General features: G+C 34.6%; 1 protein-coding gene across 5 annotated transcripts in view; it reads left to right on the top strand.

Moving 5' to 3' along the window:
* LOC126767818 (homeobox protein 2) overlaps positions 1-22924 on the top strand; it is a 45421-nt gene extending 22497 nt beyond the window's left edge. For 4 of the 5 annotated variants that reach the window (XM_050485473.1, XM_050485472.1, XM_050485470.1 and 1 more), the window contains exons 4-10: positions 13156-15730; positions 15822-16271; positions 16336-17472; positions 17566-17738; positions 17813-17997; positions 19524-19636; positions 19759-22924. In XM_050485473.1, coding sequence (XP_050341430.1) covers positions 13156-15730; positions 15822-16271; positions 16336-17472; positions 17566-17738; positions 17813-17997; positions 19524-19636; positions 19759-19968 — 4843 coding nt within the window. In that variant the 3' untranslated portion in view covers positions 19969-22924. Of the gene's footprint in view, positions 1-8857; positions 12626-13155; positions 15731-15821; positions 16272-16335; positions 17473-17565; positions 17739-17812; positions 17998-19523; positions 19637-19758 lie in introns of those variants that run through there. The other variant, XM_050485474.1, reaches the window with a different exon arrangement.
* Positions 22925-26368: the final 3444 nt, after the last annotated feature.

Here is a 26368-nt window from a genome sequence, read left to right as displayed (position 1 = left end):
TTTATTAGATTTTTTTATTGTTTGTAACATACACTATTAACAAAGAAATTCTGAAATTTTTGGAAAAAATATTCTAAACTCGGCCATCGCAACGCCATTTCCGGCGATCCCTCATAAAAAGATGCGCCCGCGTTGGCAGGATAACTCCTTACAGGATCATCTAAAGTGAAAAAATACGTGTTTTAGTTAAAACCATAACTTAGAACTTGGACGAAGGAAAAAAATGAAAATTGGATTTTTGGGAGACATTTAAAAAAAAGGAAAATTTCAGTGAAAATTTCGGAAATGAAGGGAAAAAAACTGAAAATTAGATTTTTGGCAGACATTTTTACAAAAACTTGAAAATTTTGCGACATTTTTTATCTAATAATTGTAGTCGCGAAAAATCCTTCGCTCAAGTCTTTAAGAATTGTACCTCAAAGACCTGTGTAAAATTTCATGAAGCTCGGTTGAGTAGTACTCGAGAAATTATGTAAACCGACTTCAGAAGCATAGTTTCGAGAAAAACGCGTTTAAAGGCGGCACACTTAGCCTAGCTAGCCTCGAGCGCACAAGCTGTATCTCCGAAACTTTTACTCGGGTGAACATGAAAATTTAGGACAATATTCTAAAAGTGTTGTAGAATTTAATAAGACAATATAAAATATTCGATTTTTTGAAACTCATTAAACCCATGTAACCCCTTAAGAGCTCATACATGCAGAGCCTTTCTTGGAGTTGTCTATCAACAGTTTTTTCAGGGCACCAAGCGAAAAAATATTCGTTTTTTGATCCACCCTAATATATAAATTATACATAACATGATTTTTTAATACAAATTTTTCGCATAAATAATACTAAACACATAACTTATCAATACATATGAAAAGTTTGTATTAGGACATATATACAAGTATATTTGTATATATACAAGTATATGTACATATATAGCAAAGTTAATAATGAGCTGTCGCTTTAAAGCGTTCTCATTTCCTCTATGACAATACCAATTCACCTGTTCTTCCCAAACGGATACAACCCGAACTCCCAACAACAACTTCACCCCACAACAGAAACTACTGACCGTAAGGTTGTCTGTGAAACCACCGCTTATAACTCGTACGTTATCACCACATACCAATCCACCAAAAAAAACAAAAAATGTTTGTCGCACCACCCTCAAATATTCGTATACTCATACAAACATACATATGAATTCTGTGAGAAAATGCATGAAAAGCACATAATCGTGGTAATTATGTATTCGTGAGTTTGTTTTTCCTTCAACTCGTATACGTTTGTAGAGCAAATGAAAGCAAATTATTCAAATTTCATATGTATGTAGCTTAAACACAGTAATAAGAAACAGCAACAAATTAAATATTACAACTAAAACGAGATTTAACAATTTGTTACGTAATAATCACTGCTTGTTGGCTCCAAATCAACATAAATTGTACGAAAATTAATTACAACACCATAATCTATGTAGTTTGTATATTCGATTGAACTGCTTTTTACCAAAAGTCAGCTAAATGTTTAATAAAACAAAATATGTTATAATTCACATAACTCATACATAATTATAGACAAATTGAAAAAAAAAAAATACTCAACATTTGTTTTATCTTCAGTATTTAAATGCTTACATATGGTATATTAATTTGTGGGTTCTTGTCTCGTAATTTCTCGTAATTAGTTCGCTTTTTCCCAGTCGCAAACGTTTTTATTTCAAATTTATTTGTTAACTATTGCTGAAATATATTGTACATTCTTATAAAATTTATCTATACATGTGGTATAAAAACCGTAAATACATAGTGCCAACTTTTACAGCATGATTCTTAGGTACCAGATGCCCGCTTTGCCGGGTGTTTTGTAGTAGATTAGTTCTTAACTCAGTTCCTAATTTATCACTAACTAACTAAGCGACGAATTGTATGATACAATAAATTAGTATACTCGTACTCGTACAAATATTATTTCGATTCATTATCGTTTTGTATGCTTTTAGCTTTACAAGTCCTTCTTTTTTGAGATTTGCTCTGTTAGATATTAACATTTACAAGTGTTCGACAGTTATAAGGCGTTAAAGGCACGCAGATTTTAGTGCAGCAAACAAATTTTTTAGAGCATAAGCAATTAAGATCCAATATTAAAAAAACTACAGAGTAACTGTATTTAAGTAAAATATTGCAAATAATATTTCCACCAACAGCGTTGGAGTGAATGTGAATTCGGCGACTTATGAATAATTATTGAGTCTATAACTATATTCGTTTCATAATTCATGTGATGAAAAATTAATACATTATGTCAACCCTAATGAGCATATGCCTATCCAGATAATTTAACGGCGAAGTTGAATAGCCCCGATGCCAAGGTAACGCTCTGTGTTTGATGGAATCAGAAGGGCGTACTGTACTAAAGCGTCTAAAACTGGGTGCCACTATTAATGGACGCTACCGACAATCAGTCATCAAATTGAAGCGAGAGATTGGCGAAAAAAGGAAATAATTTCCAACTGGCACGAGGCAATAATTTTTCCATCATGACAACGCTCGGCCTCATATTGCAATACCTGTTAAAAACTACTTTGAAAACAGCGGCTGGAAAGTTTTGCCTTATTCTCGTTATAGCGTATACCTTTTCCCTTATAAATACCATTTCTTCCGGTCGATGCAAAACACCCTCACTGGAATGGTACGATTCACATCAGAACAAGGTAATAAAAATTGGTTTCATCCATTCTTCTTTTGGGATGGAATCCACAAATTGCCAAAAAATGGAAAAATGTTATAGCTTCAGTTGCGAAATTCTTTGAATAATACGAATATGGTTATAGACCCAATAATAATCAAAAATGTAAACATATATACGGTGATCCATTTCGAGGCTCCCCACTTTTTTAAAGAAAAACACAGAAACTTCAAATTTAATGGGGAATTTTTATTATCATTCGAAAATACCTTCTTTGACATTTATTTTTTGATGATTATTTCTTTCAAATGTTGGCCGCGGCTACGTCTCAGATGGTACATCCGTTGAGTCCAATTTTCGATGACTCGTTCGAGCATTTCGACTGGTAACTGACGAATGACACGCGTGATGTTTTGCTCCAAGGTCCGAATCGAAGCGAGGTTGTCCGCATAGACTTCACACTTTACATAAAGTCTTTAACATTAACGGTGTGATATCACAGGATCTTGGTGGCCCATCGACCGGCCCAAAACGTGAAATTATCCGTTTATCAAATAGTCGGTGATTCTGCTTGTTTACATACCCATTGAGAAAGAAAAACAGACAGAAATGGCAGAAATGGGCCTCATCGCTGAACAAAATTTGGCTCGAAAACGTCGTGTCTTGTAAGAACTTTTCAAGAGCCCAAGCGATGGGCTCATAGAGCGAAGCGATGTCGCTTGGGAATGTCGTATTTTATACACATTCAATTTAAGATCTCGACGCAAAATCGATCCATACATCAGTACCAGATCGACTCACCACGGACTTCTCAGCTACGGCTGCTATTCGGTCGAATATTAACCAGTAATGAATGCTGGGTCTCAAGATGATGGTGTTGCGAAGAGTACGCTCAGTACGATTATGTTGACCATAAGTTGTGCGAAGCTCGCGAAGCACATTTCTTACAGATCGTGAATTTTCGTAATAAAGTTGAACGATTTGTACACGTTGTTCAGGCGTAAGTCTATCCATGATGAAATGCCAAACAAGACTGAACAAAAATAATACGGCAGTTTGACGAGTCTTACGCGATATTTGTTAAAAAAGGACTATTGAAAAAAGTATGTCTACTTAGATCCCCCGTTATAATGAAAATTTGTAGAAAATGGGTAATAAGGTTAAAAAGTAGCTAGCACAAAATATACAGTTGCGAGCATTGAAATAGTAGTGCCTATTGGTCAAGAGAGTTTTGCTTTAAATTTTGTTTATTTTATGATATTGCCGTCGATCATTATTTTCGTTATATTCTCTGAAGTATAACGGTCCTGTTATTCACAACAATAAGTGTGAAACACTTACCGTTACTTTTGTAGAGCCAATTTTATTGGGATATCTGTTTTTATGAGCGAGCAATAGAATAGTAGTGAACGGTGAGCTGATTACAAACAGATAATTTTTACTAAAAAAAATTTAATTTTATCAAACAAAAAGTAAGTTTCCTAATATTTTATTTATTATTCAATGCAAAAAGCAAAAAAATATATGATTTTGCTCCTTTTATTGGGCCGCGGGAAGCACTGTAGTGAAGAAAAACGAGAATGGATTCAATCTGTCATAAACAACGGTAAATCCTACAATGGAGTGGAAAGACTTGTGGGGTGTTAAGCCACAATGATTCGCAATGCAATTATTTATAAAAAAAAGGCGAAAAAAGGGGCGCAAGATGGATTCTTTCTGAGAATTTTACACGAATAGTTGTAAGATGTGCCAAGACTCGACCTAGAATGTCAGCTATGGAGATTCGGAATGAACTTAACCTGGCCTGCGGTGTTCATACAGTGAGAAGACTTCTACATGAACATAATTTATATGTCCGCTGTCCTCGAAAAGTACCGTTATTAAAAAAAAAATCATGTAGCAAGACGTCTTAAATTCGCCAAAGGACACCTGAATTCGCCGACTGAGAAATGGCGCAACATCTTGTGGACAGACGTGTCGAAAGTTGTTCTATACGGCGGTAAAGGGTCCCGTCAGTATCTAAGATGCTCCCCTAATGCAGAGTACGAATCCAGATTCAGCACAAAAACTTTGAAGCATGGCGGTTTGAATATCATGGTTTGGGCTGTTTTTCTTACAGGCCCAATTTTTTTGTGTAGTCCCAATTCACAATATTACTGGCATAATGGACCGATACACATACGGGGATATAATGCAGCATATTATGATACCATTTGCTGAAGAGGACATGCCGCTGAAAAGGATATTTCAGCAGGATAATGACCCGAAGCACACCAGTAGGGTGGTAAAAAAGTGGTTTCGGGTCAATGGTGTTGATGTCATGGATAGGCCAGCTTAGTCCCCTGGCCTCAATCCTATTGAAAACCGTTGGGCAGATGTCAAGAAAGCCGTGTGGAAGGATAAACACAAAAACAACAACGAGTTGTGGACCGTAGTGCAGCAATCATGGCAGAGCATACCACTGAAAAGATGCCACAATCTCGTAGATTCTCTGAAGAAGCGATATATTGCTGTTATCAAAAATTATGGCCATGCTACCAAGTACTAAGATCTCCTATAGACGAAACTTGCAAAAATCCTTCAGTATTTTTTAAAAAAATTTTTTAGTGCTTTACTACTATTTTACTGCTCCCCAAAATTTTCATACATAAACACATCTTTGTAAATAAACATATCTTATACATATTCAAATCTAAATATTTTTAGTAATAAATATAGCCTGGAAAATCTGATCCACTTTTGCATTTCAATGGATGTTAAAATTGTTTGACAATTTACATAACTCACAGATATGTAAAGCTCTAACACCCACTACTATTTCACTGCTCGCAGCTGTATGTGTGTAACGCAAACGAATAGGATATCAAAGGAAATATAGAAAATTGACGAGTTGCTGTACTTGTGTGCCCCTAATGGGCAACACCAGAAAGAGAATTTTCCGATAATGAGCAACAAAATTATTCGTTTGTAAACGGGGTCTAACATGACAGCCAAAGTGAAATACTTATTTTTCACACTATTCAAGAGTAAGCGTGCGCGCAGAGCGGACGCTCAAAGCCGAGCCGAGCGGAAATGCGCGTGTTGCCTAAATGGGGAAAATGCGTACACTTTAATACATATGTTTGTATGTATGTATGTAACAATATTCAACACAACTACATACATTTAACGTTAAACAGTTAAATTGGCATTTATGAAATAAGCTCAGCTCTATTTGAATATTCTCAATGTGCTTATACCCATATATATGTATGTATAAGTGAATATATATAGAGAAAACGAACTTTTAATTTATTTTCATCACAAGAACTAAAATCACCCATTCACCAAATAGAAGGAATGCTCTGTTATTTATGCTCATAATATTGATTTCACACACGCATACTTAGAATTTTTTGACCATTTTTGTTATTATATGCCATTGAACTCTTTTGTTTTATGTATTGTGCGCACCCACTGCTATATACAAACATACCATTTTATATACATGTATGTAAAGTACATATGTACATATATGTTATATATGTATGGTATGGATGGATGTAGAAACCTTGTCGAATTTAATTTCATAAAATTTCTTGTATTTATAAATGAATGAATAAGAAAAAAGCATTGTGAACAAAAACAACAAAAAACCAAAAAAAAAAAAATAAAACTTTTTTAATCAAAACAAAATGTTTACAAAATTTTCTCTTTTTCCAAATAGTTTGTAATAATATCAATAATTACTAATCTACGAATTTTGTATTGTCGTATGTAGGTATTATACATAGAGAATTATATAAACATATATAGTACTATATATTTATTATGGCATTTCCGACTGAGCTCATTGATTGTTAATGCAATTTGCAAATTTTCCTGTCTGAGAGATGTGTTTTATCATTCAATGTTTGTTGCTTTTACAGAGATGGCTAATTATGTATGTATGATTGATTGTTCATTTCCGTTTTATAGACACGCTATTTTCGTAGATTAACGGTGCGTTCATGCCGACTATATATTTATACACATACATATATATATATATATATATCAATAACTGCATATGTGCCTATTGTTAAGTACAGTATTTAAATATATATGTTAAAAAAAAATGCAACGAATCGATTAGCTCAGGCTTACAAGTTTATTTGCATTTTGCACACTGCGGCTTTAAACTATTCCAAAGGAACTGCGTATTTTCCAAATATGTACGTATATGTATGCAAACTTTTTGTCAATTCCAGCAGTATTTTCCATTTAGAATTCAATAGCAATTGCAAATAACAGTGTTCGGAAACATTCACTTACGTACCGACGAGAGTACTTACTAAACTAATATGCGCTAATATGCCACTGCACTTACGTGAACTTCACTTGGGTGCACTCCACAGATGTTGATGAGCCACGAGTGCACACTGTGGATATGCTTGCTCTTAGTTTAATCTCAAACACTGGGTAGTCGAAAAAGTTGTTTCGTATTTCTAATATAAATTCATAAATGAATATTACCGAACGCTGTTAAATGCTCGTGTGTATATCGTATGCGAAATATTTCTCTAAACACCTACTCGTAATTAACTGTGTTTGTACGAAGTTACGTTTTATTGTTCGCCAACCCAAAACTTAAACACTTATAATATATTTATACATACATATATGTATGTATGTATATATAATGATTCTTTATAGATGTACATATGATTATATGCTTAACTATACTTTTTTTACGAAGAGCACGCTTTTGTGAAGCAAAATATTAACTAAAACCACTGAAAGGGGTTAAACTTATGCATAGAAAACTCTTATGCAAAACATTATTTTAGTTACGTTTAAGTTTTGCAAAAAAATATAATAAATAAACACATAAAAAAATAATTACACTTTTTATGAATGACATTGTGTTTTCAAATTATATTTAGTCAACTTTTTAAGTCGAATTTTATGTACAAAATATACGTTAAAGCTGAGGAATGCAATAAAAATTCATATGAACATATTTACAAATAAAATGAATACAAATGTATATATATTAGGGTGTCTGTTTTATACCAAATTAATTTTTTTTCAACTGAAATTTCAGTTTTTGATCTGAACATAAGGCACGAAAGTAATTTTCAAGTCTTTATTTTCAATGTAAACTGAGCCAAAATTACACTTCATGTGATTTTTATTCGTTTGCATTAAAAAAAATTAAAGCTACAACTTTGAGAAAAGCATATTCTAATAAAAAATGTTTCACTCTACAAAATGGTCTAAGTATTTTTTTCATAGAAGCATTCATTTGAAAGTTATGCGCATTTAAAGTTATACATCAATTGCATGAGCATTCGTATAAGTGCCTTATAAAAACTTAAATGTTGCTCATACGGCATGGCGTACTGTATGAGTACACTTCATTTGATGCATAACTTTAACTACGTACAACTTTTAAAGACATGTTTTGATGGCGAAAATTAATAAGATCTCTTTTTTAGAAAATTATGGACCTTAATATCCACCTTTCAAGCTTGTAGATTTATTTGCATTGTATAAATACCAAATTCTTCTGCAAAAGTTGAAAAAATCTGATTTATTCAACAAATAAAAAATTGAAAATTATGTAAGCATAGTTAAAATTGAAAATGAAGAGTTCCGTTGGACAATTTTTTTTTGTAAAATCGCAACTTAATTGCGCGTTTTCAAAAATGAAATCAACTTTCGAAAAAATATACACCCTAATGTACGCTTGAAAAATGTTTGAAAAGCACACATTTTCAAATACATGCGTTTATTGAAATTAAATTATGCCCCTGTATAATATACAAATGTTTAGTCCTCGTATTATAGTACACACAAATGGGTACCTACTTTTCAATATGTATGTATGTATAGTTAATAGTGTATAAGTTTTACTTTTGTAGCTTTGGATTCTTGCATAAACGTATTTTAAATACGTCACACATTATATATTTATATAGTATGTATGTTTATGTAATATTTAATATTTAATAAGTGTCCACTATTTAAGTTCCTTTCAAAATAATGTTTCACGGGCAAGCAGGTAATAGTCAAACTCATTATCACTAACTATTTTTGGCATGACAATATTCACCATTTGAGTTCAACTTTTGTACTATTTTTTGGTAGTTGGATAATAAGTATGAAGCAATAATGTTATTTCCTTGAATAATTTTAGCATTTTCAACGTTCCAACACCGCTTATCTCAGACTTTTATATACTTGTAATTCCATTGTATTCTTAGAACCATAAAAATAGGCAGCCCATAACGCCGCTGAAAGTTTCTAAACGCAATTATATACATACAATTCAAAACCTATTTTGCTGACTTTGAAAATCTTCAAAATGAACCCTCTAAATACAAATGAAGTATAATTTGATCAATAGATAGTGAGACCGCAGAGTGTGTTAAAATTCGCATCAAGCACAGGCTTCCTGAAAGATAAATACTCCTCTTGAACCTAGCAAATAAAATTCACCTGGCATCGCAAAGGACCATGCTATTCTATGCGTGGCTTATTGTTCTACCGGATTAACCTAACCTAACTTTAGTGATCAATAAGGGAGACAACTAGTACTGCTCCCTATTAGGTTTTAACCAATCAGAACAGATCAGATCAGAATCATTGTCCTTAATACAAACACCTATGATGACTTCTGTCAGGCCTGTCGAAGATATAATATCCTTCACAAAAACGAAAGCTTTCTTAAAAGCACTTAATTCTGATCGTTCAGTTTGTTTGACAGCTATATGCTATGGTAGTCCGATATCGACGATTCCGGCAAATGAGCAGCTTCTTGAGGAGAAAACGTCCAGTGTACAATTTCAGATCGATATCTTAATAACTAAGGGACTAGTTCGGTTGGAAAATTCGGCGATACTTTGAATATTAAGGTGTTCTTAACTTTTAACCCCACTATATATCATTATAATCGTTTCTGAATGGGAGTTTGACTTTATAGGTGACAATCCGTTCTATTAATTAATCTTATTGGACCTGTAACTATATTCGTGCCGTACAAAAAGATTATTCCAAGTATTGCCCATCTCAAGCTATAACATTTTCCCACCTTCTGGAAATTTGTGGATTGTATTCCAAACTACTAATAGCGCGGGCTTGACGGCAAATAAGAAAAGAAGCCAATTCGTTCCACTGTTCTGGTGAGCACCGTATTGTACAGAAGGCGTTCTTCACCGACCGGAACAAATGGTCGTCATAAAGGTCTGCGCTATAACGAGGGTAAGGCAAAATTTCCCAGACGCTCTTTTCCAAATAGCTTTTAACCGAGCTTGCAGCATCATACCGAGCGCTGTCATGATGGAAAAATTATTGCCTCCTGCCAGTTGGAAATTACAGTGTTTTTTCGGCAATCACTCGCTTCAGTTTGATGAGTGATTGTCGGTAGCGTTCTTCATTAATCGTTGCACACGGTTTTAGAAGCTCATAATACAGCACGATCTACTAATTCTATCAAATACAGAGCATTACCTTGGAGTCATAGATAACTGGCTTTTGTCCTTAATTAGGCTGGCTGGCAGGCTTCGCATATAAATTTTCGCTTTAGGGTTGTCGTAATGGATAAGTGTTTCATTACCAGTCACAATTCGACACAAAATTACGTCTTAATGCAGCGTTAAAGCAGTAATTCTAACATGTAACATCGTCTTTCAAGGTTTCATGGTTTCAATTCTTTGTTTTAATGTTTTGAAATAGCTTTGTGAGTGACTCCAAAGATTCTTCAAACTTTTTTGTGTTTGGCTACAATCTTCTTCGAGCAAGGCATCCAGTTGGAACCTGAGATTTTCTTCAAATTAAAGTAACGAAGATAAACTCCAATAAAAAAAAAACTTTTTCGGATACAAAGTTCAAACTTTTGTAGTTTCCACTTCACAAAAAAGAAAATAAATATGTTGCAAAAGAGGCACAAGAATAGTAACTCTCCAACTCATGTCAGGAATATTGGAATAAGGGAATAATAATAAAGTTAAGTCATATCTTGGCAAACCGCACGAATATAGTTATAGTTACATAGTTATTGAATTTTTTAAGTAGTACTAGGAGCAAAAAATAGTAAGACTTTGTTCATAATTTTAAAATTAATAATTTATTCTTCAAAATCTATGTCGTCCCCCTCAAAGTAACCCACCTTGGCCGCAATACACTTGAGTCAACGTTTTTACCAATTCTCGAAATAGTTGTTGAAGTCAATTTCCGGTAAAGCCTTTAATGCGCGTAGCGATTCAGATTTAATATCTTCAATTGACTCAAAACAGTTGCCTCGGAGCGGACGTTTGAGTGTGCTGAATAGCCACAAGTTACACTGAACTAAATCAGGCGAATATGGTGATTGCGTCTCGATATTGGTTGAAAAATTGGCGAAAACCTCATGAAGAATCAATGCGGTATGCGACGGTGCATTATCGTGGTGCAAAAACCAAGAGTTGTCGGCCCATAATACCGACCTCATTTTACGACTAGCTTCGCAAAACGACGCATAACACTTAAATAATATTCTTTCTTGACAGTTTAGCCGCTCGGCCGCTCGGAAGGAATTCGGACTGCACCTCACCTCGATAATCGAACAAAACTGTCAATATAATTTTAATTTTTGACCTGCTTTGTCGTGGTTTTTTCGGCTTCGGCTTACCTTTGTCACGATATTCGGCCGATTAATCGTCTGTTTCCAAGTCGTAAGCATAGATCCAAGATTTATCGCCATTAATAATACGTTTTATGATATCCTGATAGTTGAAAAGTATTGTTTTAAAGACGTTAATGCGACGCTTTTTTTTCGTTAAAATTATGTAATTTTGGAACCAATCGTGTTTTCACTTTTCTAATGCCCAAATGGTCTTTCAAAATGGTTTTCACTGATCTTTCCGATATTTCAACGATGCCAGTAAGATCTCTGACTGTTAATCGTCGATTCTCCAGCACCTATTCCTTTATTTTTTTTGACGTGTTGATGATCAGTTGATGTTGATGGCCGTCCTGGTCGTGGTTCGTCATCAACGCGTTCACGACCCGCTTTGAATAATTTGTACCAATCAAAAACACTTGCTCGCGACAAACAATTATCATAATATATTAATTTGATTTCGCACACAAAATTGAATGGAACTTCTTTCTTCAACAAACTCCCGAATGCACTTTATGTACTTCAGAAAGACAAATATCTTCTTTATTGGCGTAGACGCCATTTTCGCAGTTATAGCCGAAAATATACCCCGAGGCTGATGTTTACTTTTCATTGGTGGCATTTTTTTGGCGGGTCCCAAACCCAGCGCACAATCCTGAGGAGGGATGGTGCGCCTTCTCACTTTAACTCGCCTTCAAAGGGATGTTCTTTGGCTACCCAGAGGATACTTGGTCTAAGACCGGATGTCGTGAGCTGTTTGAGCCATATATAAAAGAATCGTTTCTGACCACTCCCAAGTGAATGGCAAACAGAAAACTTTTCTCATTTGCGTGAACTTCATGAACATGACTTCATGCTCCACGACAAGCGTATATTAAACCTTATAATTGATTTGATGTGACATTTGGCACATATAGTATATGCCTCGGGCAGTCATAGCAATCTAGAAAAAAATATTTTGACGAATGCGTTTTCGCGTGAAATTTAAATTAAAAAGTCTTACTATTTTTTGCCCACAGTGGGATATATATTAATATATATACATACATTTTATTTATTTTATAAATAATTCCATATGGTTTAGTAATATGCGATTCAATGATTAATGAGCGTGAATTTTTATTAATGTTGTATTTACTTTATCAAGTATTTGAATTAATCCTTTTAGCAATGCATTGAAACTGCTTTGAGAAGTCATTGGAAAAAAATGCGAATGGAAGAATTCATTATTTCAAAACTTTTATCGATAGAGCTTGTAAACGCAACTGCAATTAGATACGAAGCCGTTAACGATAGTTTAAGCGTAGTGTGCATCAAATACAAGTAAATTTGTGTGACAATTTGCCTACATTTACTACATATTATAACATTATGTTATTGTTTCTTTGTGTGTAAATATTACTATTAATCAAACAAATTTTCTATATATAAATATTGCATTTTGCCATTTAAAATATTATTTTTTCTTTTTTCGTTTTTCTTTCTTCTTCATAAAATTAAAAAAAAAAATTATATATATATCGAATTGAATACATATTTATATATGTGGCTGCAACATATATATATGTATATATACATATAACTGTACATGTAAATGCATTAAATAACTATTATGGGTTGTGTTTTACTACTACCACCACTACCACCACTCTTACTACTACTACTACTACTACTATGTACCACTTCTATTACTACTACTGCATTGAATAACCAATTTTGAAAACCGAATTTATTAAAAACAAAAACATATGTTGACCTAACGCAAACAAACCACTCCAACAATCGACAAATCTACCAAACAATAAACAACTTAATAAAAAAAAAACAAAAAAAAAATATTTAAATAAATCCAGCGATGCTCAAACAAGTAATAATAAGAGTGGAAGTTGTCCTAATAATTGCCAAGGAAATTACTGTAGTCACCACCACCACCACCAACACAAAAACCACCATCATCACCTCAGTCACAAACTTCACAACCATAATATTAACAACGAGCATACCTCTCACCAATCTTGTCATAATCAGCTTAGTCATAGCCATATTAGTAGCAATTCTAAAAGTTGTTCTAGTCATCATCCTCACTATAAACACAATAGTACAAATGAAATCCACCAACATTACCGTACAACACACAATCACTGTCAGTATCAAGCGCAAACTCCTAAAGCCCAGCAGTCTAGCTACAATGTCATTTCCTCTAGCTCTATAACTGTTACCGCACCGAACTCTAGTTCTGCATCTGCTTCCAACTCGGACCCAGCATTTGTCACTACATCACCAGCATTATGTTCGCCAATTGCCGTGAACTCCACCACCAACAATTTGCTGCACTACCCCAATCATAATCCCAAGCCACCCCCCTATACCCGATTTAGCGAACTTTTGAATAATATTGCGTTGTCGTCACGGTCTTCCGCAACAATTTGTGAAGCTACACCGTTGACTTGTAATATAAATGATTACACAAAGATTTCAAATGTGACACTACACAGCCCCCTAACACCGCTCCAGATCTCCCAACCATATAGCGCCACCACGGCTACTACAACCGGCTCCATAACCAATTCCTCTGCTTCAAAAAATAATTATCAAGATCCGCATTCCAATTCTCAAAATATGAAAATTTCAAATACAAACATTAACACACACAAACCACCGCAACAAAGCCAAAGTCGCAGACATATGCATCGAACTCGTACACTGTCTCTGAATCATGTTGATCATGGTCATAATCACTACCCAAGTACAGTTGCATTACATACATTAAATAGTAATTGTGAGAATGTTAGTAGCAATCATCATCAGCATCATCGTGAACATAATCAAAGTAAAAAGCATCATCACAACTCGTGCGAAATCCCGATACACCAACATCACAACCACAACCAAAATATACCGACTAACCACCAATCCCAAGTCCCGCTAACAAATACAAATCTAATTGCCACACACACTACAAAGTCTACAACAACAACAACTGAAAATAGTAATTGTACTGATGATGTGAATGTAACTTCTTGTACTGACATAATTTCTCAACCTGAACCAACAACAACGTATCCACCAATAACTGCAACGCGCCAACAAATGATGCCACAACATGTGAATAACAAACAACACCAAAAACAATGGCGACGACCGCAACGCCAACATCCACATCAACAACATGTGCCTTTAAAAACGGCAACATTGTCAACAATGGCTACAATGGCTACAACAACGGCAACAACAACCACCACATCTGTCTCATTTTCACAACAACAATCTCTACCACGTCCACCATCACGGGATCAATGCGCGGTGCGTACATCTTTAATGTCTACCCGTTGTTTGCCGACAACCACAACAACAACGCCAACTACAATTACATCTAAACGTTTAATATTTAATGAAAAAAATAAAAATCGCCAAAATAAAAAAATAATCGTATTAAAAACGAATGTACCTGTCACTATGACGACAACAACAACAACAACACCAAACGCCACAATGATCTCACCAATGTCGCCAATAATAACTGTAACTGCAACACATTCCACGGCAAATACAACACCGTCGTCTCTCATTCAAAAACCACGCAACTCCGACTTCATACGAAACCCGCCCATTTCCGATTTCATTTCCACGCTTTCTAATTGTACTCCTTCCACCTGCAAATCGACGCGACCTTCCTCTTTTGTGCCCATTTTGTCCAATGATTCTACTTCTACAACAACAACGGCGATGTCTGCGATCTCGTTGGAAACGTCGTACACTGTGGACTTTGAATCTTCCGCCGCCATGACATCGGCGTCCGTTAACAAAATAATTGCATATAACGACAACAATAACAAAAACAACAATAATATTTATAAACATAATGAAAACGAACCAAACATTAATAATGAAACCTATTCGAAATGCTCAACCGATTACAATGTGTCTTGTGTTGATCATATTGGTGGCAACAGTAGCAGCAACAACAACAACAATAACGGTAGTAATAACAACTATCACCAGCAATTCAACAATATGAGTATGGGTCAGCAATCGCATTTGCGGCATATGCGCTTTAGCAATAATGGGCGTGGCATGGATAGTGGTAGTAATCATGGTGAATTTACGTTGAATGGCAACAACAGTTATCGGCGTGGCGGTGGAAACCTAAGCAACAATAATAGTGGGAATATTAACGCGATGAGCCATCGTCACAATAATGAGTATTATGGCAACAATCATCACAACTATCAACATCATCAGTATAATGAACATAGTCGGCGACACAATAACATTAACAACAACAGCAACAACAACAATAACAATAGCAATAGCAGTAATGCATCTAACTCAGGATTATTTGATAGAAATCATAATAATAGCAATAATAACAATAACAATGTCAATGTAAATCTGCATGGGAATAGCGGCAGCGGCAACAACAGTGCGGTGAGTAGCAAGTAGTGCACGTGGTTAATATGTCATAAATTCACCTTCAAAAAACACTTTGATATACTTATTGTTTATTACATTTTTGTAGCATTTTGATGGCCCTAATAGCAACAATCATTCGCGGAGTGCTGACTTTCACGCTGACAACCGCACAGATCGCGGTAGCTTAGCCGACGTTAGTAGTGGTAATGGTCCTGGCGGTCAGTTTGGCTACACCACGGGCAGAAATAGTAATAATTATGGACGGAATGGACACCAAAATAGCGGTTCTGGTAATTACAGTTACCATCACTATCATCACTACGGCAATAATGGGCCATCAACATCAGCATTAGCAGGCGTTGGCGGCAGTGTCTCCAACCTTTTAGATGGACCAAGTGGCTCTACTGGCATTATGGGTTCCACTTCTTCACTAAGCAGTGGCGCCCATGGGCTGAAATCAGACAGTCCATCGCGTAAGAGACGGCGCATATCCGGGCGTATGCCTAGCCAGTCACCACCAGCTATATGGGAGCAACGACGTTCGCCTCGAAATCAAGTAGACAATCACTTAATTAAATACTTTTTGTTGTATTAAATTCAAATAATAAAATTTCTTTTAGGTGCAACAGGGTAGTCCTCCGATACGCCGTCCCCGTCTGCATGACACTGGGTCATCTCATCATAATCGCAGTCATCATGGCAGTAACAATAGTATTTCTGGCAATAGTATCAACAATACTAATGCCAACAACATTAGTGGAAACCATTTGCAAAACTATCACCAGCCACAACATTCAATACAACCCACGCCATATTACCTCCGACAGCACATGCCACCACCACCACCCGCTCTACAACAACAACAACAACAGCAGCAGCAGCAACAACCAGCACCAGTACCCTCAACGCTACACCAAACACAATCTTTAACACAAGCACAGCCACAAATTCAACAACGTTCACCATGGGAGCACTCACTATCTGCTGCTGCAGTCCTACCTAGCGCGAATGCAGCTCCTACGGCCGTGAACGCTTACATGCAACAAACTCCACCTCCACCACAGTCGCCTGGCCATCATCATCAAACATCCTTGGTGGGCGCTCCACCGCCACCGCCACCTTTGATGCTGGACATCAATCAGGTGCCTGTCAGTCTTCCCTTGCGACATGCCGAGCCTATTTGGGCCTCAATCTGCACTTATCCAGCACCACCGCCTCAAGCTAGAATAGCACCATGTCATCTGCATGGTATTTACACACAACCGTTCACAGCTCAAGCATGCAATACACATCCCAGTGCTCAATTCACACAAGGTCCACCTGGGTTTGCTGCAACCACCGGCGCTCCAATACAAATGCCGCAACCGCAACAGGTGCAGGTTAGTGCAGCTGCTGCCGCACAGCAGCAACACACACAACAAGCTGCCGCCCTTATGGCAGCCGCTTCAGTCGCCGCAGCTAACTACCAACATGCTCAATTTACCCAACAACAACGTACTGAGGCAGCAGCAGTGGCAGCCGCTGCAGTTGCGGGTCTTTCCCTCGAACAAGCCGGCGTCCATCATTTGGAAGCACATCAAGGACATCAAGCCGCTATATCCACGCCTCCGGCACATCACAATCAATTGCAAGCCACACCAATTCATATAACCTCCATGTCAGCAGTTGCGGCTGCAGCAGCACATCACCTGCGTACGACTGCGTCAGCAGCGGTACAAATGTCTACGGCACCACAGCCGATTTTGCTCTCTGCAGAGGTTCGCAATTTCTTTAACTATATTCCTCACACCGAACTTGCTAGTACGAAGTCAAAATTGCATAAATATTTCTTTCTTTTTTTTGGTTTGCAGAGACGTGTTTTTCCACCACATCGTCGTATTACCCGTTTCTGGCCCTCAAACCATCCGCATGGACCACACCGGCATATGCTTTCACCACAGACTTTGGGCCCACACCAAGCGACTCCTGTACAAATTCAGACAACAACTGGCATCATTAATCCAGGCTTCTTACTTAATTTCCTGTAAATACGAATTCTAACTTTTTTTTCGGTTTTTTTGCCATACGTATTTATTGTTTTTTTTTTTTTTCGTGCAGTGCCATGTTCCCGCTCTCACCTTATAATCAACATGAACTAAACTCACCAGATTCCAACGAGACGGAAAACTACGAAGCTTTGTTAAGTTTGGCAGAGCGTTTGGGTGAGGCTAAGCCACGTGGCTTGGCGCGAAATGAAATTGATCAATTGCCGAGCTATAAGTATAATCCAGATACACACAGTGGTAAGTACCATAAAATACATATTAAGTATTCCTATGCAAAATTTCACATATTCTCCTCTATACACGCGAATCGATCTGAAATTTTTCACGCGTCCTTTCCGCCTCACGAAGCTGCTCATTTGTCTGAACCGCCGATATCGGACCACAATAACATATAGCTGCCATACAAACTGAGCGATCAATATCAAGTTCTTATATTAAAAACCTTTTTATTTGACAAGATAGTTTCACAAAATTTGACATATGTAGATTACAGCAAAATTGCGTTCTGCTCGAATCAACATGTTAAAACGTTTTTTTCTGTAGGACCCTTTTTTTATACCCTGAACAGGGTATATTAAGTTTGTCACGAAGTTTATAACATCCAGAAGGAAGCGTCGGAGACCCTATAAAGTATATATATAAATGATCAGTATGTCGAGCTGAGTTGATTTAGCCTTGTCTGTCTGTCTGTCCGTCCGTCTGTCTGTATATATACGAACTAGTCCCTCAGTTTTTAAGATATCCTTTTGAAATTTTGCAAACGTCATTTTCTCTTCAAGAAACTGGTCATTTGTCTATACATAACACTATAATATATAGCTGCCATGCAAAATGAACAATGGGAATCAAGTTCTTGTATGGAAAACTTTCACATTTGACAAAGTATCTTCACCAAATTTGGTATAGATTATTTTCTAAGGCAACAATGTAATCTGTGAAGGGTATATTAGCTTCGGTGCAGCCGAAGTTAACGTTTTTTCTTGTTTTTCAATAATCACTGTCAGATGTTCTTCTTCTTTATTGGCGTAGACACGGCTTACGCGGTTATAGCCGAGTTTAGAACAGCGCACCAGTCGTTTCTTCTTTTCGCAATTTGGCGCTACTTGGCCTTTCCCAAGGGTAGCGGTCTTCCTCTACTTTCCCCGTCGTGTACTGCGTCGAATACTTTCAGAGCTGGAGTTTTTTCGTCCATTCGAATGGCATGACCTAGCCAGTGTAACCGCTGTCTTTTAATTCGCTGAACTTTGTCAATGTCGTCGTATATCTCATACAGCTGACCGTTCCATCGAATGCGGTATTCGCCGTGAAAAATGCGCAAAAAACCATAAATCTTCCGCAGAACCTTTCTCTCGAAAACTCGTAACGTCGACTCATCAGATGTTGTCATCGTCCGTGCCTCTGCACCACTTGGCAGGACGGGAATAATGACTGACTAATAAAGTTTGATTTTTGTTCGTCGAGAGAGGATTTTACTTCTCAATTGCCTACTAAGTCCGAAGTAGCACCTGTTGGCAAGAGTTATTCTGTGTTGAATTTCGAGCCTGACATTGTTGTTGCTATTAATACTGCCTCCAAGATAGACGAATGTCAGATCCACTACATTAATTTTAACGATAACGATATTTGAAAACGTTATTGGTTTGATTTTAATATTCATATATTTATTTAAAAATAAGTTTCTTTTAATATTTCTACAAAGCTGCATCAGAACCGAGTATAGGTTTAAGATTACATGTTAACGACTTTTAATGAATTATTCGCAGGTGATCAAACGTCTTGCGTTGTTTGCATGTGTGACTTTGAGTTGAGGCAAGTGCTCCGTGTGCTACCTTGTTCACACGAATTCCATGCAAAATGTGTGGACAAATGGCTAAGGGTGAGTAAACCGCATAAAAAAATATTCAAAAATGTGGAAGCGACTTTTACACCATCTTCATCTCTAATTAACTGAAACTTGTTTACATTTTATTTAATATTTTCCTATTATCTATTGTCTAGTCAAATCGAACCTGCCCGATTTGTCGGGGTAATGCTTCCGACTACTTCGAGAATTCAGAGCAACAGCAACAGCAGCAGCAGCCGCAAACTCAACAAACACAGTCTCAAATCCAAACACAACCTTCAACGCAACAACAAACTCAACCGCCAGCAACTACAACGCAAACAGCGTCCGGGCAACAGCAGACACAAGCAACACAGGCACATTAAATGTAACGAAATAATGTGCATGGTGGGGAAAATAATAGAGTATGCAAAAGAAAAATACATATGTACCAAATATTGTAATGTAACGGTAAATGATTTTACTATAAACCTAAAATCATACAAGTCAGGCACTCTTCTAACGTCCACGTCCAATAGATGTATTTGTACTTCTTTGTGTTTCCAATGAAACCACCTTTAAGCTAGAAATTTATTACAATCTAAGTGAAAAATATAAGATAACTAAAAGTAGCGACATACACACGCCATTCAAATTGATAACTCCTAAAGGCACATACATACATACATACATACACATATGTTATTAACAAATTGTTATTAAGATTAACAAGTGTAAGAAAATCACACAAAAGAGCAAATTTTGAACTAAATGCAATAAGATTAGTTGGTTAATATATATTCTATATAATGGAATGCAACTAGACATTTACATACATACGTACATATATATTACATATTTCTTCGGGCATTGGCTGTATTTCTAATTTTTTTTATGAATAACATTTCTCTAGTAGTTGAGTTGTGTAGTTTTACATGTCTGTTGGTGTAATAACTTTCGTAAACGATTTGTAAACATCTACTTGTGGCTAATTATATGGCAAAGAAAATAAATAAAACAAAATTCAATTTCTATGGCGAATTGTTGCTTTATTTGCGCAGAAGTTATGCTGAAGTGGTAGACTAATAAGTAATAAACTTAGCACTTTTCGCTAGAATTTACTTAATAACTTTTTTTTATGAACAACTACCTTCCCAAAAACAATAGCAAAACATTTGATGCATTAGATGTGACAAGATCAAATTTGGAGCAGCAACCTTTTTTTTCTATTTACTCACAACTAATACATAATTTCACAGAAATGCATGTACAATTTGTGCTTGCAATGCTAGTATAGCCATTTATGTGCATATATACTACACTATTTGATAATAAAAACCAACTGTGGTTATATATGTGTGTGTCTAAGTAATGCTGTACTGTTAGATTTAAGTTAAACAGAAGCTGAGTGTAATAATTTTTCATAAACAGACACACCAACCAGCTCCAGGTCCTTTAGTCGTAAATAACAAACATACATACATATGTATATGCATGCCCCAATAGTAGACAGTACTATTTTTTATACGGCTAACTATGTTTAAAAAATTAAAAAAAGTGTTAATTGCCTTCAAACTACAACGAATATGTAACGTTTTCACGTAGCTATTTAATTATAAAATATTGAGCGCTGCAGCTACTGTAATAAAATACATAGTGGTTATGCACATATATGCATTCTAAATGTATGAAAAGCACAAAACGCGCCACATAAAACACCAATAACCAGCCGAGCGCATAGTCACATCTCTTGGAGTTTTCCAACTAAAATATTTTCAGCGCCCGCTAAACTTCTTCAAGTAACCGAAGCAAACCTCTAAAATTTACTTTATTAGTAATTATTCAGAACTAAACATAAATGATGTAATATTTAAAAATGTAGACAGTTTTAGCGTATATATTGTCTTCCCTTATCTTTGGAAAAGTAATTAAATTAATTCAAACCCTATAAACATACATTTGTTTACATATCTTTGTATGCTTGTGTGTGTGTGAATGTCAATTTGGAAAAATTAAATGCAATAGACGTTATGCTGAAGAACCTAAAAATTAACACGTTGACCCTCGCAGTGTTTGTAACAGAGAATAATGCATTTTTTTATTTGTTTTTTAAAAGAATGTTTATAGTAAAAGCCGATATATGGTACATAAATACATATCGTCACTTAAATGCAAAACTACGTATCATTAAAAAAAATCGAAATTGAGTTTTTATTGCTTACAATTCACTTTTAAGCTTCCGCTGTCAGATATAACCATTTTATAACAAAAACAGACTTTTTGTTGCAATATGAGTGGTTGCAATGATATTGTTTTTCCTTCACTTGTAAACTTATGAAAATTTATGTTACGTTATTTTGCATTTTAGGTGACGATATACACATAATAAGAAATTACAACCTCCTTTTTATCAAATTCTGTAAATCATATACTCGTATCAAATGTGAACGGCTGCTATTCCATAGCAAAGAATTTTAAACAAATATTGCTTTGATTTCATAATGAATATGTTTTTACATTTTAGATTAGCAGCTTAACATTAGCATGTTTGGCTTACCATAAATTAGCGCTTACCATGCAGATTTATGTACATATGTACATATGTATATACACAAAACTTTTGTGTATATCATTAAGCACGCTTTAAAAATCCGTTGTGTTCTTTAAATAAATGTGAGCAATTAATATATAATACACATATGTAGGTTTACGATACATACATATATATGTAAACATGCAAGACATATGTAAATTACATATATGCTGTGTGTAGATTTATCTTGAAGTAGACTATAAATATATATATATATATATATAAGCAACAAATAATGTCAAAATTATAGCAATGTAATTCAAACAATGTTTATGTGATTTGTAATTTTAAAAACGCATATATGTATATGTACATACATGCATAAATATATTCTAATTGCTGTGAGCGCGTATGTAGTCGTAAAAATGAAAATTAAAATTAACCGATATGTTTTGCAATTACTCAATAAAATGCAAGAAAACAATTTTAATTGTTATGTATGTATATTAAAATTTTTATCTCAGCCGAAGCACTATAACCATATGTATGTATGTAAAAAAAGATAATGAGTTAAAAAATAAATATCAAATATGTACATACTAATACATGCACACCTATACTCGTATAAAATATAATGTTGCATTAGTGCGCGTTAAAAATATGAAATCGATTCCTGCCCTCCATTTGCATATTTAACGCAAAACAATATTTATATACATATGTAATTGAAATAAAAACAAATTGCTATTAAATTAGTAATATACGAATGCAATTCGGTTATTAAAAAAAAACTAAAAAAAAAAAAAAAACCACTGCTAGTTATGCACAATAATCCGTTTCCATTAATCCACAATACATTTCTATAGCTATAAGCAATGTAATTAATTCGGAAAGGAGCAGCGCATATGCCATTATAGATAATTATCTATGTTGATTAAAAAATGCGCGCGTTGGTATACAGTCGAGCTAATATTGGGTAGTCGAAAAAGGCTTTTCGTATTTTGGCAATATAACAATTCATTCATAAATATTTAACACCAAAGTTCAAGCCCAATAGACTTTAAAAATAATTTGTTAAATACCACCGCAGCCAATTGTTTTGTTCCTGTCTACGAGTAAGCGAGTGGTGGAATCAAATGACGAACCTCTGCACGTGAAAAATGCATGGAACCTTTCTTTAATAGTAATCAATCCTCAGCGAAATAAGTTAAAGCTCGGTATATTTTCAGCACGAGAAAACGCTGCTCTGAAAAATGTATTAGTACTCTAAATGTTCACATTACACACAGGCGGAAAATATCGGCCAATCACCTAGTAGAGTTGTAAGTGCCAAACTATTATCATTAATTTTATGTATTTCTACTATGAAAAACGCATTTCTCAATTTCGATACTAGTTTTTTAGTTGGTTTCTATCGGCGAAGTTAAATAACCCATAACGCATTAATACATCTTTCCTTTTTTTAAAGCCTGAACAGGGTTATCAAGTTGATAATACACAGAAAGTATATACATATATAAAAGATCAGCGTGACGAGTCAGTTTTTGAGTTATCGATCAGAAATTTTGCATATGTACCTTCTTTCCTCCAAAAGTAGTCGCTCATTTATCCAAACTGTCATACCAATTGACTTATCGAAATCCAGTGCTTGTATGGAAAACTTTTTTTATTTGAGGAGATATCTCAATAAAATTAGGCGCGCCCAAGACAACGGCACAATTTTCGAATAAATTTTTCAGATCATACTACTATAACATATACATATGTAGCTGCCATACAAACTGACCGAACACTGCATCGAACAAAATGCAGTCCGTTCCCACGACAGTTGGGTCTACGGACCCAAGGACTGTGAAGTCGGCAGAATTCTGCCGCTACAACAACAACAAAATGCAGTAATTGTATAAAATTTTTTTTTCGTTAAGGTTAATTTAGCGTCGGTGCAACTGAAGTTGACCTTTCTTTTGCTCTATCTTAGAACATTACACACTAGTTTCGCTTAAACTTTAAGGTTATTAGTTTTATTGGATTTTTTTTTGTAAAGTGGATAAACTACAACATAATAAACAAACGTTTAAATCAATTATTTCAAAATGATGTGTTCAAACTATTGAACTTGTGTAGGCACTCATACATTAACATTTCGGAAAATGCACGTATTTATCGTCTTAAATAACACTTTTTTGAAAAGACCACCATATTGTGCAATTTCAAGAATTTTCACCAATCACCAATATACTCGTATATTTCCCAAATACTAATAAGTACTATAATATATATGTACGAAATCAAGCATAATTACAACAATACAAGCATAACAAAAAAAAACGAATATATTATTAAAAACTATTTGCTTATGTTGATTATGAGTCGTAAATATATATGTATATGTACTAGCTGGTTTATTGAAAAACAATATATCACATGAGTATATATGTATGTATATAGAAATGTACGTGGTTATCTTTTATACTTGCACAAATATATGGTAATAATTATACGTAAAACCTTTATTCATATGTACATAAGTGTAAGAAAAGTATTGTGAAATGAATAGTGCTTATTTGTGCTGCTTAATATTAGTTTAAAAAAAGACATTAAAGTTAAATTAAGTTTTACATATGTATAACAATTTGTAATAAACGGACATAATTAGCTTGCTGACATACATACATATTAACGTATATGCGTATATTGTTCTAATTTTCTTTCACATTTATTATTAACATCAGTTGATTTACATTTAAATTGTTGAAAAAATAATAATTTTTTTTTGTTTCATTATTAAAATGTAAACATTTTAAGTTGAAATAATCGAAAACGAAAAGTTGTATTAATATGTAAAATTCCGCTGTGATGTATGTTATATGAAAGCAAAGAAAAGTAATAAATTAGTCCCTGGCGACACTTTGAAATATATGCATATATGTATATCATAGATTCCTTAATAAGCTAAAATTGTAAACAAATATAATGATGCAACTACACAAAATTCAATTCAAAGAAAGATCAATAAAGCCATGTCTATGTGGACCAGATACTTATTACGAAAAATTGCAAGATGTAAAGTAAATTTGCTTCAATATAAATAACTTTTAAGCATACATATATTAGCAACTTTTGCGAATACAAAATAAACTATTCTATGTATCCTTTATACTTACAATTCGATAGAATTTCAACAATTAACATACTGTACTGAAATTATTCCTAAAATGCAAGAATTTTTAGTTTTTGTTACAATTCCATAATTAAAGTGAATATTAATGTGTTTATGACAATGATAAAAAATACAAATTAATAAATCAAATTTTGTGCTAGCATTACAAGAAAATTAATATTTGTTAACTTTTTTCACTTTATTGAGGGTGGAGTGGGTTGATTCGTGTAAAACAGACTCTGCAGCGTTATCTCGTATGTTATGTGTAAAAAAGATAGGTATTCAAAATTATAAAAGGCTCTGTGTAGCAGTTTTGAAATTACGAAGGTATGTGGAGAAAACGCTTTAAAGTTTTGAAATCTGGTGTAAAACGTTCAACAGATAGGCATAAAAATACCCATAACTTCGACAATTTTGTTCCAATTGATTTTAACACAATCTTCTTGAGTTGTGATGTATTAATTAAAGAACCAAAAAAAACTAAAAAAATGTCTAAAAAATTCTTAAAACAATTAAAACCTCTACTTTTTTAACGTCAGGTGAGTACGAAATCCACAAAACATATATGTACATATATATTATTTTGAATTAAAAGTCAAAGGTTAACCATTTTTTGTGTTCTCCTTAACATACAGTGGGCGACAAAAGTCTACGTAGTATTTTTGATGTAAATGTAAAAATAGTATGGAAAAAGTAATGATGCAGTTTTGTTTTAATTACATTTTTATTAGGAAATTATAAAACAAAAAGTTTACTCCAATACAAACATAACAAACTATTCACAAAAAACTAAAAAAAACCATTGACAAAAGTCTACGTACGGCATGTATTATATACTTTATGTTCATGTTGCAAACTAGAAAGTACCGTTGATTTTTATTTTGTGTTTATGCTTTACAATAAGCTTCATGTTAAGCACATTTCGATATAATCCCGTATAGTTTACACAACGTATTGTTGTCACAACGGGTCCTCGGAAAGAAATTTCAACAGATGTGCGAAACCTGGTGGTAAAATACAAAAAGGAGAATAAATCATTTAGTGAAATATCAAAACTGCTTAATTTACCTAAATCAACCAAACCATATTTGAA

The sequence above is a fragment of the Bactrocera neohumeralis genome, chromosome 2, assembly GCF_024586455.1.
Source record: "Bactrocera neohumeralis isolate Rockhampton chromosome 2, APGP_CSIRO_Bneo_wtdbg2-racon-allhic-juicebox.fasta_v2, whole genome shotgun sequence".
NCBI classification, from domain to species: domain Eukaryota; kingdom Metazoa; phylum Arthropoda; class Insecta; order Diptera; family Tephritidae; genus Bactrocera; species Bactrocera neohumeralis.
This window is presented reverse-complemented; position numbering and strand designations above follow the sequence as displayed.